Source organism: Piliocolobus tephrosceles, chromosome 16, assembly GCF_002776525.5.
Source record: "Piliocolobus tephrosceles isolate RC106 chromosome 16, ASM277652v3, whole genome shotgun sequence".
In the NCBI taxonomy this organism is placed as follows: Eukaryota; Metazoa; Chordata; class Mammalia; order Primates; family Cercopithecidae; genus Piliocolobus; species Piliocolobus tephrosceles.
Genome location: NC_045449.1, coordinates 50,472,832 through 50,486,046, shown reverse-complemented (window position 1 = coordinate 50,486,046; position 13,215 = coordinate 50,472,832). Strand labels below are relative to the sequence as shown.

Sequence of the window (13,215 nt, the reverse complement as noted above, 5' to 3'; positions counted from 1 at the left end):
GAGTCTGGCTCTGTCGCCCAGGCTGGAGTGCACTGGCCGAATCTCAGCTCACTGCAAGCTCCGCCTCCCGGGCTTACGCCATTCTCCTGCCTCAGCCTCCCGAGTAGCTGGGACTACAGGTGCCCGCCATGTCGCCCGGCTAGTTTTTTGTATTTTTTAGTAGAGACGGGGTTTCAACGTGTTAGCCAGGATGGTCTCGATCTCCTGACCTCGTGATCCGCCCATCTCGGCCTCCAACAGTGCTTGGATTACAGGCTTGCGCCACCGCGCCCGGCCCAGAAAACTTTCTTAACCCATGGCCCCTTCAATTAAAAAAAAAAAAAAGAAAGAAAGAAAATCTCCCATCCTCACTTTACTTCTGAAAACTTAAAATAAATTAAAAGTGTATATAATTGGCTGGGTGCAGTGGCTCATGGGCAACAGAATGAGACTCCAACTAAAAAAAAAAAAAAAAGTTTTCCAAGCTCAACACTCATGAGCTGGGCTCCCAGAGTCCCCATCAGGGACAACAACCCCTAAATCCCAACCCCTGCCTCACTCCCAGCAGTCAAGTGCTCAGCACAGCGCTTCTGGCTACTACCCTATACCTGAATTTGCCCACCAAGCAGACAGGTTTTGAGTCTGGATTGTTTCCTTCTCAGTGTTGTTATGAAGGCTTAAGCTCTGCATGAAGTTTCTACAAGTTCAACAGCATCAAGTCATACAGTTTTCCTCACGGTCAATGTTAATGTGTGCTGAACTGGCTGGAGGACTGCCAGGCCCTGTGAGAAGCCTACATTCATTCATCCATCTCCTTTGAGTCCTAACATCAGCCTTAGCAAGTAGGTCCTGTTTTTGTCACCATTTTTCATATAAGGAAAGTGATGCTTAAAGAGACAAAATTCTCTGTCCATGGTCATAGCCTGGATTTGAACCAGGGTCTTGGGGCTCTTGGAGTTTGTATGCTTACCCCAATATATGCCTGCCTCTAAAGTCATGGCCACTAATTTCCTGTTGGCTGAGTTGCGTGTTTCAGAGGAGGGTCTAAGAAACACTGACTCTATCAAGTGTGCTGTGGGGTCCGTGTATAACTGGGACCCTAGGTTTACCCCTGAGGCTGGCACACAGCCCTGCCCCGTCCCCGCTAACAAAAGTGGACTTGCTGGAGCAGACCAAAGGCCTGGATCAGACCAGGAGGCCACCTCACAAACCCCAAGGGCTGGCAAAATGGGCGGCCTGCGCTTCTTTCCTGATATACCTAAAATGGAGAGAGATGAGAGTTCCGGGAGAACCAGAGAGGGAGGTATGAAATTCCTCCAAGGAGCCCAGGGTGGCATGTCCGACTGTGTGACACGTAGACAGACAGGGCCTCCACAGGGAGCCATGCCCTACCCCCAGGTCCGGCTGGCTGTCTTCTTATAATGCCCACTCGCCTTTTTCCCTGCCTACCGGCTGCTGAGAACTCCCACCCCCTCCAAAAAAAGTTCTATTCCCTCTTCTCTAACCACAAAGGCACTGAAAATGGAGTGGAACCAGAAAGGGAGTCAGGGTGGGTGGAAAGGAATGGGGTCCAGGCTGATAGACCACCCCAGGGTTCTCAAGCAGCAGGGACCACCCCCTTCCCCGCAACACTGTAGGCCAGAACACCCCTCTCCATCAGGTCATTAAAGACAGCCCTGGTAACTACACAAGGTAGTTCACCTTGATTATCGAGTCCTTTCTGGGATGTGGAGAGCTTGTGAGAAACAAATGGGATCCTTTGAGAAGTGAGGGTTTGGAAATGGGGACAGGAGGGTATCTTTGGGGAGATGGGTGTCTGGGAGGCCCCAAGGGTGCTGTCTGGGGTTAGAGTATTGGGATGTAGAGCTTAAAAGAGGCAACAAGGAAACAGGACCCCGGGTTCAGGAGACGAAGTGGTGAATCTGGGGGCACCCAACCGGGGTTACCTTGAGTCAAACTTCTTGCCATCTTCGAAAGTGCCGTTGTAGTGGTAGCGCACGAAATCCCCCATCTGCACTTCCCGGGGACAGGCCCTGGGGATGTGGTACCTCTCGATGACCACATCTTCCAGGGGGCCCCCGGCAGGGCTGGCGCGGCCCAGCCCCCTCCCCACGGCCTGCACCACCAGTAGCAGCAACTGCAGCAGGGGGAGCCGGAGGAGGCTGTGGCTGGGGGGGCCCGCGGGGAACATGGTGCCTGCAGTTGGGACCGCCGGCAGTGAGGGCGAGCTAGGGAGCCGCCGCCAACCTCCTTCCCCCGCCCCCCGCCTCCCAGAACTGGCTCCCCCTCTTCCTGTCCTCCTCCCCTACCGCCGCCCTGGCTGGTCCACGTGGAATGGGGGCTGGGAAGACAGAGCTGGCCTGGCCAGAGGAGCGGGGGCGGAGGGTGCAATAGGAGGAGGGGGCCAGGTTGAGTGTGTTAAGAGTCGGAGGGAGGCCCCACAAAGAACTCCGGGTTCCCCCTCCCCCCATCTCCATCCCTGGCTGCGAGACCTGGGGCCTGGCCAGGGAGGGAGGCTCGGGAAAGATGAGAACTCTGAGTGGACACCGAAGGAAAAAAAAAAAAGTTCAATGTCTTTTTTCGGAGCCCCCGGGTCCTAAAGCCGGGCGGAGATTCCCCTTGCTTCTTTCGCGGTAACTCCAATTCTAGCCCCCTCCAGGTGGGTGGTGAAGCAGCGGAGTGTGAGACATCTCCGTGCTCGTCCGTGACCCCAGCTGTGCTCCAAGGGAAGGCATCTCCAGGGAAGAGCAGCTTGGTCCCACAAAAGCTGGACTGCAAGGACTTTGTGACTTGGGATGTGACGGGCACGGAGACGGAGTGGGGGGTGGTGGCAGCGCAAGGTGTGCAAGTGACAGCAGGTGTGTGCCTCCGACGTGGGCAGGGGAGACACTCGGAGGGCGCAGAAGGGTGCAGGAGGGCGCAGCGACTGAAGGCCCGGCTCCGGGGCTTCCCCCTCGTTTGGGCAGCGCAGAGGAGGCAGCCCTCACTCAGTGTCCTGATCTCAGGCGGGGGCACTGTTTGCGTGGGGAGGGGCTTCCTGGGCTCCCCATCTCTGGCGGGAAGCGCTCCCCGACTCATTCTCTGCCTAGGGGCACCCCCACAGCAGGAGCCCGGGCCGACGGAGAGGACTTAGGACACTATCGGACCCTCCGGGAAAAGAGGGGAGACTTCGTGACCCAGGCCCCGCCCCGCCTTGCCGCCCTCGTGCCCGGCGCTAAGACCCAGCGGGCGCGCGGCCCGCCCCGGGCCTGTCCTGTCCCCTTCCGTCCGCGGGGCCGCCAGCTCAGCTCTGGAGAGCCGGCGGCGCGGCGGGCATGGCTCGGGTGGCGTGGGGGCTGCTGTGGCTGCTGCTGGGCAGCGCCAGGGCGCAGTACGAGAAGTACAGCTTCCGGGGCTTCCCGCCCGAAGACCTGATGCCGCTGGCCGCGGCCTACGGGCACGCGCTGGAGCAGTACGAGGGCGAGAGCTGGCGCGAGAGCGCGCGCTACCTGGAGGCGGCGCTGCGGCTGCACCGGCTCCTGCGCGACAGCGAGGCCTTCTGCCACGCCAACTGCAGCGGCCCCACTCCCGCACCCAAGCCCGACCCAGACGACGGCCGCGCCGACGAGTGGGCCCGCGAGCTGCGGCTCTTCGGCCGCGTCCTGGAGCGCGCCGCCTGCCTGCGGCGCTGCAAGCGGACGCTGCCCGCCTTCCAGGTGCCCTACCCGCCGCGGCAGCTGCTGCGCGACTTCCAGAGCCGCTTGCCCTACCAGTACCTGCACTACGCGCTGTTCAAGGTGGGAGCCCGCCCCCACCCGGGGACCTGTCTCGGGCTGGGCATCGTGTCACTCCACCGATCGGTCGGAGGAGCGTTGCCTTCACCCGCGGCACGAAGCCAGCCATGCGCTAGGGACCGCGAGCTCCGTTCTTACTGACCCGCTCTCCGAACCCCTACCCCCCCGACCAGGCTAACCGGCTGGAGAAGGCGGTGGCGGCAGCCTACACCTTTCTCCAGAGGAACCCGAAGCACGAGCTGACCGCCAAGTACCTCAACTACTACCGGGGGATGCTGGACGTCGCCGACGAGTCCCTCACGGACCTAGAGGCCCAGCCCTACGAGGTGGGGTGGAGGGGCAGGAGGAGGGTCCCGCCGATAGGACTTGCAGAGGAGGGGAGATGTTGGGGGCGCCCTGACTCCCCCTGCCACGCCCCTTCCAGGCCGTGTTCCTCCGGGCTGTGAAGCTCTACAACAGCGGGGATTTCCGCAGCAGCACGGAGGACATGGAGCGGGCCTTGGCAGAGTACCTGGTGGTCTTTGCCCGGTGCCTGGCCGGCTGTGAAGGGGCCCATGAGCAGGTGGACTTCAAGGACTTCTACCCGGCCATAGCAGGTATCTGCCACCCAGACCATGGCGGGCAGTCCTCTCACCTACAGGCTTGGTAAGGCAGATGTTCCCTCCCTGCACGTGGAGCACTGCGAAAGTGGAGGAGCCAGCCGGGAGGAAGGCCTTGTCTGCTGAGAAAGACGCTGGGTGTAGGAGCCCCAGCTGGAAGTGTCCAAGGGGCTGGATCAGTGCAGAGAGGCAGTGACATCCCTAAAGGGTTTGGGAAGCTTGGGTTCACAGGCCTTTCAGGCAGAGGGCAGTGCAGATGCAAAGGTGCAGCAGTGAGAAGTAGCCCAGCAGGTGTGTGCAAAAAGCAATTGGTAACCAGAAATCACACCTAGTCTAGGGATCTCTAACCCTGGGGTCCTTTGAGCAGGGGCAGAAAGGACTGTCCTTGGCCAGGTGTGGTGACTCACACCTGTAATCTCAGCATTTTGGGAGGCAGATCACGAGGCAGGCAGATCACGAGGTCAGGAGTTCAAGACCAGCCTGACCAACATGGTTGAAACCCTGTCTCTACTAAAAATACAAAAATTAGCTGGTCGTGGTGGGTGCCTGTAATCGCAGCTACTTGGGAAGCTGAGGCAGAATTGCTTGAACCTGGGAGGTGGAGGTTGCATTGAGCCAAAATCGTGCCACTGCACTCCAGCCTGGTCGACAGAGGGAGACTCTGTCTCAAAAAAAAAAAAAAAAAGACCTTTAGCTTCTCTGTTTGGACTTCTGCCCCACTTCTGGACCTCATCTGCTGTTCTCCCAGAATGCCCTGGCTCCCTCTGGCTCGGGGTGGTGGTTGAGTGGTGGGGGTGGTGAGTCAGCCCAGCCCACAGTCATCTTCCTCATCATCATTTGTCATATAGTATGCCAAGCACTTTACACACATTCTCTCCTGTGATTGCAACAGCAACACGTTTTCTGGACAAGCAGTAGACAGAGCTTGGATTTGGAGTCTTCTCCACTGGGGGGACAGAGCTGTTCATTGCAACGCCAGCCTCTCACTGCCGCCTCCCACCCCCAGATCTCTTTGCAGAATCCCTGCAGTGCAAGGTGGACTGTGAGGCCAATTTGACCCCCAATGTGGGCGGCTACTTCGTGGACAAGTTCGTGGCCACCATGTACCACTACCTACAGTTTGCCTACTACAAGTGTGAGCCCCCGGGTGGATTTGGGCAGGGGAAGAGGTGATAAGGGAGAGGACTGCATGGGAACCTCCCAGAGCTGTGGGGAGCTTTCCTTCAGTATTGAGGACCCTGGGTGATAGGAGGAAAGGCTAGGGGCGGTGGGGACATGGGGAAGGCACCCTGGGAGTCTGGGGCAGGTGAGAGGCTGAGTGGGAACAGACAGCAGCCTCAGGGAGAAGTAGAGAGTCTCTTGGGCAAATGACTAGGCAACCAACAACTGCAGAGCACTTGACAGTTTATTTTTATTTTTGAAACGGAGTTTCACTCTGTTGCCCAGGCTGGAGTGCAGTGGCACGATCTCAGCTCACTGCAACCTCTGCCTCCAGGGTTCAAGGGATTCTCCTGCCTCAGCCTCCTGAGTAGCTGGGATTACAGGTGCCTGCCACCATGCCCAGCTGATTTTTGTATTTTTAGTAGAGACGGGGTTTCACCATGTTGGCCAGGCTGGTCTTGAACTGCTGACCTCAGGTGATCCACTGCCTTAGCCTCCCAAAGTGCTGGGATTATGGGTATAAGCTACTGCGCCCAGCCAACACTTGAGAGTTTATAAGGCAGTTTATCTTATGTGGTCCTTTCACCAATACCATGCAGCTGGCATTACTGGACCAATTTTTCAGAGGGGGAAACTGAGGCTTATAGGGCAAGGGACTGTTAGTGTCATGACTAATAAAATGTGGCACCAGGACCTGTGGCTCTCCTCACTGGAGAGATCCTGGCATCCACTGGGGCTGGAATGGACAGCCTCCAGTGTTCCTGTTACTTGGAGATGCCAAGATTCAGACAGAGCTGGGAATCAGAGCAGAGGGGCTAAGAACCAAGGGGCCAGGAGACCCTTCCTGGGTACAGATAGCAGAGAGGCTGAGGGCCTCTAATTCCCTAGAGCCATCATTCTCCAGCCATGTGAGCTTGAGCAATTTATCTGACCTCTCTGTGACTCAGATTTCTTGGCTGTAAAATGAGGATGACAGTTATAGGCATGGCCGGGCATGGTGGTTCACACCTGTAATCCCAGCACTTTGGGAAGCCCAGGCAGTCAGGTGGCTTGAGCCCAGGAGTTCAAGACCAACCTGGGCAATATGGCAAGACTCCATGTCTACAAAAAATACAAAAAGTTAGCCAGGCATAGTGGCGAGTGCCTGTAGTCCTAGCTACTGGGGAGACTGAGGTGGAAGGATTGCTTGAGCCCAGGAGGCGGAGGCTGTAGTGAGCCGAGATCATACCACTGCACTCCAGCCTGAGTGACAGAACAAGACCCTGTCTCAAAACAAAAACATACAAAAAATTAGATGGGTGTGGTGGTGCCTGCCTGTAGTCCCAGCTACTCAGGAGGCTGACGCGAGAGGATCACCTAAGCCTGGGAGATCAAGGCTGAGGTGACCATAATTATACCACTGCACTCCAGCCAGGGTGATAGAGTGAAACCCTGTCTCAAAAACAATAAAAGGACAATAACAGGCTTAGGTGAGTTAGTCAGGGCCTGGCATAGGGTGAGTGCCCACTACATGCTAGCTGGCATTATGCTTGGGTGGGGTAAGGAGTCCATTAGGTATTCTGGGAGGTGGCTGGGTAGCAGGGGTGCTGGACTGAACTGGGAGGGAGATGGGATTGGCTCTGAAGGGGAAGTGCCGGAGCAATTCCTCACCCCGTCCTGCAGTGAATGATGTGCGCCAGGCTGCCCGCAGCGCCGCCAGCTACATGCTCTTCGACCCCAACGACAGCATCATGCAGCAGAACCTGGTGTATTACCGCTTCCACCGGGCTCGCTGGGGCCTGGAAGAGGAGGACTTCCAGCCCCGGGAGGTGGGCACTGCTTTCTGGGGCACTTGCTGGACATGCACTTTGTAAAAAGTAAACTGGCAGCCGGGCGCGGTGGCTCACGCCTGCAATCCCAACACTTTGGGAGGCCGAGGCGAGCGGATCACGAGGTCAGGAGATCAAGACCATCCAGGCTAACATGGTGAAACCCCGTCTCTACTAAAAAGACAAAAAATTAGCCAGGTGTGGTGGTGGGCGCCTGTAGTCCTAGCTACTTGGGAGACTGAGGCAGGAGAATGGTGTGAACCTGGGAGGCAGAGCTTGCAGTGAGCCGAGATCGTGCCACTGCACTCCAGCCTGGGTGACAGAGTAAGACTGTCTCAACTAATAATAATAAAATAAAATAGAAAATAAAAAATAGGCCGAGCGCGGTGGCTCAAGCCTGTAATCCCAGCACTTTGGGAGGCCGAGACGGGCGGATCACGAGGTCAGGAGATCGAGACCATCCTGGCTAACAGGGTGAAACCCTGTCTCTACTAAAAAATACAAAAAAACTAGCCAGGCGAGGTTGCAGGCGCCTGTAGTCCCAGCTACTCGGGAGGCTGAGGCAGGAGAATGGCGTAAACCCGAGAGGCGGAGCTTGCAGTGAGCTGAGATCCGGCCACTGCACTCCAGCCCGGGCAACAGAGCGAGACTCCGTCTCAAAAAAAAAAAAAAAAGAAAAGAAAAGAAAAAATAAACTCCTGGCTTCCGTGGAAGGCAGGATGGGAAATGGAAAGAAAAAATATGAGTTGAGGTTAGAGTCCTGGATTCAGAGCTCAGCCCCACTGCTGTGTGGTCCTAGGAAGACCATGGCCCTTTCCGAATCTATTGCCTTACCTGCAAAATGGCGGTGGTATTGCCCACCTCACCAGCAGTGTCCGACGAGGGATGTATGAAGGTACACATCCACTCCCGCCTGCTCCACTCCCTACCTTCATTACCCTCACGGCTGACCTTTGTCCGTCTTCCCCAGGAACACCCTAGGTAACCAATGGAGGACACCCGTTGGAATTGAGGGCCAGGCTGGCAAATATGGGACACATGGTGCCACTCCTGCCTTCCTTGTCAGTGGCAGACACTGCTAATGGATTGAGGGACTCTTTCTCACCAAAGCCTCAGAATCCTTAACCCAGTGTTCAAGCAGCCACAATGATCTGATTAGCTTGTGGGCTGATACCTGATACTTGAGCTGGAAGAGGGTCAGTGGGCACAGATCCTAGGAGCCCTGGCTTCTTGCCATCTGGCAGCAGGGTATCGCTCACTCCCACCCCGTCCTTTCCTTCTTCCAGGAGGCCATGCTCTACCACAACCAGACGGCCGAGCTGCGGGAGCTGCTGGAGTTCACCCACATGTACCTACAGTCAGATGATGAGGTGAGTGCCTCCTGCTTTCCAGAACTAGGCTGTGATGGAGACACCTTGGACCTTTTTCTGGGGCCCCCAGTGTGCCAGAATTCAGCCCCAGCCCCTGGTGGTCAACTGTCATGAAGCAGAGAGGTTTGCCTATTCCTTGTCTAGACTGTCCCTTCCTTCCCCAGCCTCAGTATTCTCATGTCTCCTTTCTATACATGTCCCAGTCCTGCTCCTCCCAGGCCCAGCTCACATGGTGCCTCCTCCAGGAAGCCCTTGCTGCATGCCCTGGCTCTTTGTTCTGGGTTAGCAGTGCCCACTCTGACCCTGTGTGCCTCCCTGGCCACCTGTGGCCTGGACCTGGGTGATGCAGCCCTGATGTAATCTGTAATCCTGTAATCCCAGCAATCTGGGAGGCTGAGGCAGAGGGATCACCTGAGATCAGGAGTTCAAGACCAGCCTGGCCAACATAGTGAAACCCTGTCTCTACTAAAAATACAAAAATTACTCAGGTGTGGTGGTGAGCACCTGTAATCCCAGCTATTTGGGAGGCTGAGGCAGGAGAATCGCTGAACCCAAAGGCAGAGGTTGCAGTGAGCCGAGTGGCGATCACGCCACTGCACTCCAGCCTGGGTGACAGATTGAGACTCTGTCTCGAAAAAAAAAAAAAAAAATTAAGCAAGATCAAGTATGTATTTTTCTTTTTTCTTTTTTCTTGGGAACAGAATCTCGCTCTGTCACCCAGGCTGGAGTGTGCAGTGGCATGATCTCCACTCACTGCAACCTCCACTTCTTGGGTTCAAGGGATCCTCCTGTCTCAGCCTCCGAGTACTTGGGATTACAGGCGTGTGCCACCATTTCCAGCCAATTTTATTTTGTATTTGTAGTAGAGACAGGGTTTTACCATGTTGGCCAGGCTGGTCTCAAACTCCTGACCTCAAGTGATCTGCCTGCCTTGGCCTCCCAAAGTGCTGGGATTACAGGCATGAGCCACCTCGCCTGGCTGAGATCAAGTATGTAAAGCACTTGATAAAGAGCCAGCAGCCGGTAGGTGCACAGTGAATGGCAGCCCAGTCTCGCTCTGTCACCCAGGCTGGAGTGCAGTGGTGCAGTCTCAGCTCACTGCAACCTCCACCTCCCAGGTTCAAGCGATTCTCCTGCCTCAGCCTCCCGAGTAGCTGGGATTACAGGTGTGCACCACCACACCCAGAATACAATACCACACCCAAAAATACAAAAAATTTTTGTATTTTCAGTAGAGACATGGGGTTTCACCATGTTGGCCAGGCTGGTCTTGAACTCCTGACCTCAAGTGATCCACCCACCTCAGCCTCCCAAAGTGCAGGGATTACAGGTGTGAGTCACTGCGCCCAGCATATGGGAGCCGTTTTGACGGCTGGCTCTTGTTCCCTGTGGTTTGCCAGACACCAGACTAGGGGCTGGAGTAAGTTAGTGAAAGTCATGATCCGTTTCACATGCAGCTCACAGTCTAGTGGGGGAAGCACAAACGGCTGCTGGAGAGGGCAGCACACGGCACTGGGGGAGGTCTCCAGCCCAGCCAGAGTCACCAGCAAGGGCTCAGCCTGGAACTGACGCCTGGCTTTGGAGGGATTAGTGTGGGTTATGCAGGCACAGGGGACGGCAGTAGTTCCTGGCAGGGAAACAGTATGAGCAAAAACATTATGCATGGACTGGCAATATTCTCGCCAGAGTCTTTATGCTTAAAAGATGGGGCTGTGCAGGGGCGATGTTTATGCTGACACCAAATTCTGCTGGTGGTGCCCTATGCAGCCACTCAGGGAGGGGCAGTTTGGGGAAAATCCTCAGAACGGTCTCATTAGATCTTGAGACTGGGAAGGGAAGGGGCTTTGGGGACCGAGAGATGGGATGGGAGGTCCCATTGGCCAGGAAGGGAGCCCATATGGGTTTGGGCCTACTGTGACCCTGTTTCTCCCGCAACTGTGGCGCTACTCTAGATGGAGCTGGAGGAGACAGAACCGCCCCTGGAGCCTGAGGATGCCCTATCTGACGCCGAGTTTGAGGGGGAGGGTGACTACGAGGAGGGCATGTATGCTGACTGGTGGCAGGAGCCGGATGCCAAGGGTGACGAGGCCGAGGCTGGTCAGTGACACGAGTCCTTGGGGAGTGGGAACGCAGCCTGGGATGGAGGTTGGGGACAGATGGAGTCACCCGCTGGACTCCAGAGCCCAGGGTGTGTTTGGGTGCCGGGGCCCATCCTCCAGGGGCCTCCAGCCTGTTGGCCCCTGTCCTGCTTGGGGGTGGAGGCACAGCATCTCCCTCGGAGCTGGGACCAGCTGAGACCTGTCCTGGGGAGCCTCACCCCACCTCCCATCAGGACAGCACCTGGTCACCCATTGGGAGTGGGTGAGGGGCCAACCCCAATGCTTTCTCCTTTCCTTTTCAGAGTCAGAGCCTGAACTGGCATGAGAAGGGGACACCCCACACGCCTCAAGCTTGGGAAGCCTGGTCCCCATGGCCCCACCCTCACCAGCCTGGGCAGCAGCAAGAACTATTTATTAAAAACTTAAGATGGGCCAGGCGCAGTGGCTCACGCCTGTAATCCCAGCACTTTGGGAGGCCAAGGTGGGTGGATCACTTGAGGCCAGGAGTTCACAACCAGCCTGGCCAACATGGTGAAACCCCCATCTCTACTAAAATATATAAATTAGCCGGGTGTGGTGGCGGGCGCCTGTAATCCCAGCTACTTGGGAGGCTGAGGCAGGAGAATCACTTGAACCTGGGAGGCAAAGGTTGCGGTGAACTGAGATCGTGCCACTGCACTCCAGCCTGGGCGACAAAGCGAGACTCCATCTTTAAAAAAAAAGCAAACTTAAGATGGGCCGGGCGTGGTGACTCATGCCTGTAATCCCAGCCCTTTGGGAGGCCGATCACTTGAGGTCAGGAGTTCAAGACCAGCGTGGCCAACATAGTGAAATGTCATCTCTACTAAAAAATACAAAAATTAGCCAGGCGTGGTGGTGCACACCTGTAATCGTAGCTACCCGGGAGGCTGAGCCAGGAGAATCACCTGAACCCAGGAGGCAGAGCTTACAGTGAGCTGAGATTGTGCCACTGTACTTCAGCCTGGGTGACAGAGTGAGACTCCCTCTCAATAAAAAAAAAAACAAACTTAAGATGGACATAGCTGACTGGGCCCTTGTCCTGCCCCACCCGTGAGTGCTGCGACCCAGACCCATCCTGCCACTTCTGTGTCTCTGGACCACAGGATGGTGGTGGCATTGCAGGTTGGCAAGTGGGCTGACAGGGTCCACCCTCCCCACTGCTCAGCCCCTCACCTGAACAGTCTCCTGGACAAGAAGTTTCCAGCTGCTGGCTGGAGTCTCAGGCCAAATTGCAGAGGGTCCTCCAGGGTACTGAAGAGCACTGGACTAGGAGTCTAGTAGTTCCACAGCCCTGACCAGTAGGTGCTCAATAAATGTTTGTTGTTGAATGAGTCATAGCACCTGTGGTCGTCTCCCTGGAGCTCAGTTGTGAGGGTACAGGCCCTTCCCTCCCTCTCTCCGCACCTGTGTCCCCTTGTCTGTAAAATGTGGGGCGGAGGGGCACCATCTGGTCCCTCGCTGGTCCTCTGCACCTGGGGCTGAAGGTTCTGCGAGAGAGGACGCAGTGTGCAGACCCGCCGCCAGGGGACGTGAGAACACAGTCCTCCCCAGGCTTGGGAAGACAGTGGTTTCAGATTTCTAAGATGGGAAGTCCTGTATTTTCCTAGTTCAGGATCACTTCCCTCCGGGAATGTGGCAAGTGTCGGAGGGAGCCAAGGACATTTGCTCCTGGTGTTTACTTTCTGGGCATTTACTGACCCAGATTCCTTAGAGTCAGAGGAAGCTGGCCCTGCTGCTGCCCTCTAGTCCCCCGTTCCAGAGCCGGGTTGGGGCCCCAACTGAGCAGCCAGAGGAGCCCCAGGGATGTGGTTTGATTACTTTGGGCTTCTTGGGGTGCAGTGGGACAGCCAGATCCCTCTTGACCAATTTTACATGGGCTACCGGGGGTGGTGGGTCCCGATGTGCAGGGTGTGCTGGCAATGATGGTGCCTGGTGGCTACCTCACAGCCTGGGACACACCGCCAAACCCCCACCCTATTCCACAGCAGGGAGGTGGGGGCAAAAGGGGTCTGTCTGGGAGGAACCCAGGGCCAAGGCCAGCCGGGTGACAGTTCTGCCCTGTATTTCCAGCCTCCTGGGGGCAGGGTGGCAGAGTTGTCTTCCTACTCGAAGGTGGAGTCAAGGCTGGGAAGCCAAGTTCTCACTGCCCCACCGCTACCTTCTCTCCAGATGTGCCAAGTGATCTGGCCTGCGCCCTGTCCGCCACTGTTCCCAGGAGGACTCCCTGTCCCACCCCAAACCCCTCCCCGAGGCCTTTGATCGGGATGAGAGCTGGAAGGGCAGAGTCTGAGTCTGGAAAAAGGGCCAGGTCAAGGCTGGGGGCTCAGTGACCTCACTCCTTCCTCCCATGGGTGGGTCTTCCAGGGAAACACATCTGCAGTGGTAGCGTTTCCTGACCGCCTCCA

General features: G+C 56.6%; 2 protein-coding genes across 2 annotated transcripts in view; one reads left to right on the top strand and one right to left on the bottom strand.

Moving 5' to 3' along the window:
• The window catches only part of FKBP10 (FKBP prolyl isomerase 10), a 10,261-nt gene extending 8,005 nt beyond the window's left edge, over positions 1-2,256 (bottom strand). The window contains exon 1 of the mRNA XM_023204118.2: positions 1,926-2,256. Within this exon, the coding sequence (XP_023059886.1) occupies positions 1,926-2,170 (245 nt within the window). The 5' untranslated portion in view covers positions 2,171-2,256. The remainder of the gene's footprint in view (positions 1-1,925) is intronic.
• A 347-nt stretch (positions 2,257-2,603) lies between these two features.
• P3H4 (prolyl 3-hydroxylase family member 4 (inactive)) lies at positions 2,604-12,147 on the top strand. The gene is made up of 9 exons (XM_023204120.1): positions 2,604-2,837; positions 3,069-3,755; positions 3,926-4,078; positions 4,177-4,348; positions 5,358-5,486; positions 7,175-7,320; positions 8,607-8,690; positions 10,643-10,787; positions 11,092-12,147. Exons 2-9 carry the CDS (start codon positions 3,294-3,296, stop codon positions 11,112-11,114), a joined length of 1,314 nt encoding a protein of 437 aa, XP_023059888.1. The 5' UTR covers positions 2,604-2,837; positions 3,069-3,293; the 3' UTR covers positions 11,115-12,147.
• The last annotated feature ends 1,068 nt before the right edge of the window (positions 12,148-13,215 follow it).

What these genes read in the sequence shown, in the direction of transcription:
- P3H4 (XM_023204120.1), top strand. Translation starts at nt 3,294, where the DNA reads ATGGCTCGGGTGGCGTGGGGGCTGCTGTGGCTGCTGCTGGGCAGCGCC. An exon ending in CTTCTACCCGGCCATAGCAG is followed by an intron (nt 4,349 to 5,357) that starts GTATCTGCCACC and finishes TCCCACCCCCAG; the next exon opens with ATCTCTTTGCAGAATCCCTG. An exon ending in ACCTACAGTCAGATGATGAG is followed by an intron (nt 8,691 to 10,642) that starts GTGAGTGCCTCC and finishes GCGCTACTCTAG; the next exon opens with ATGGAGCTGGAGGAGACAGA.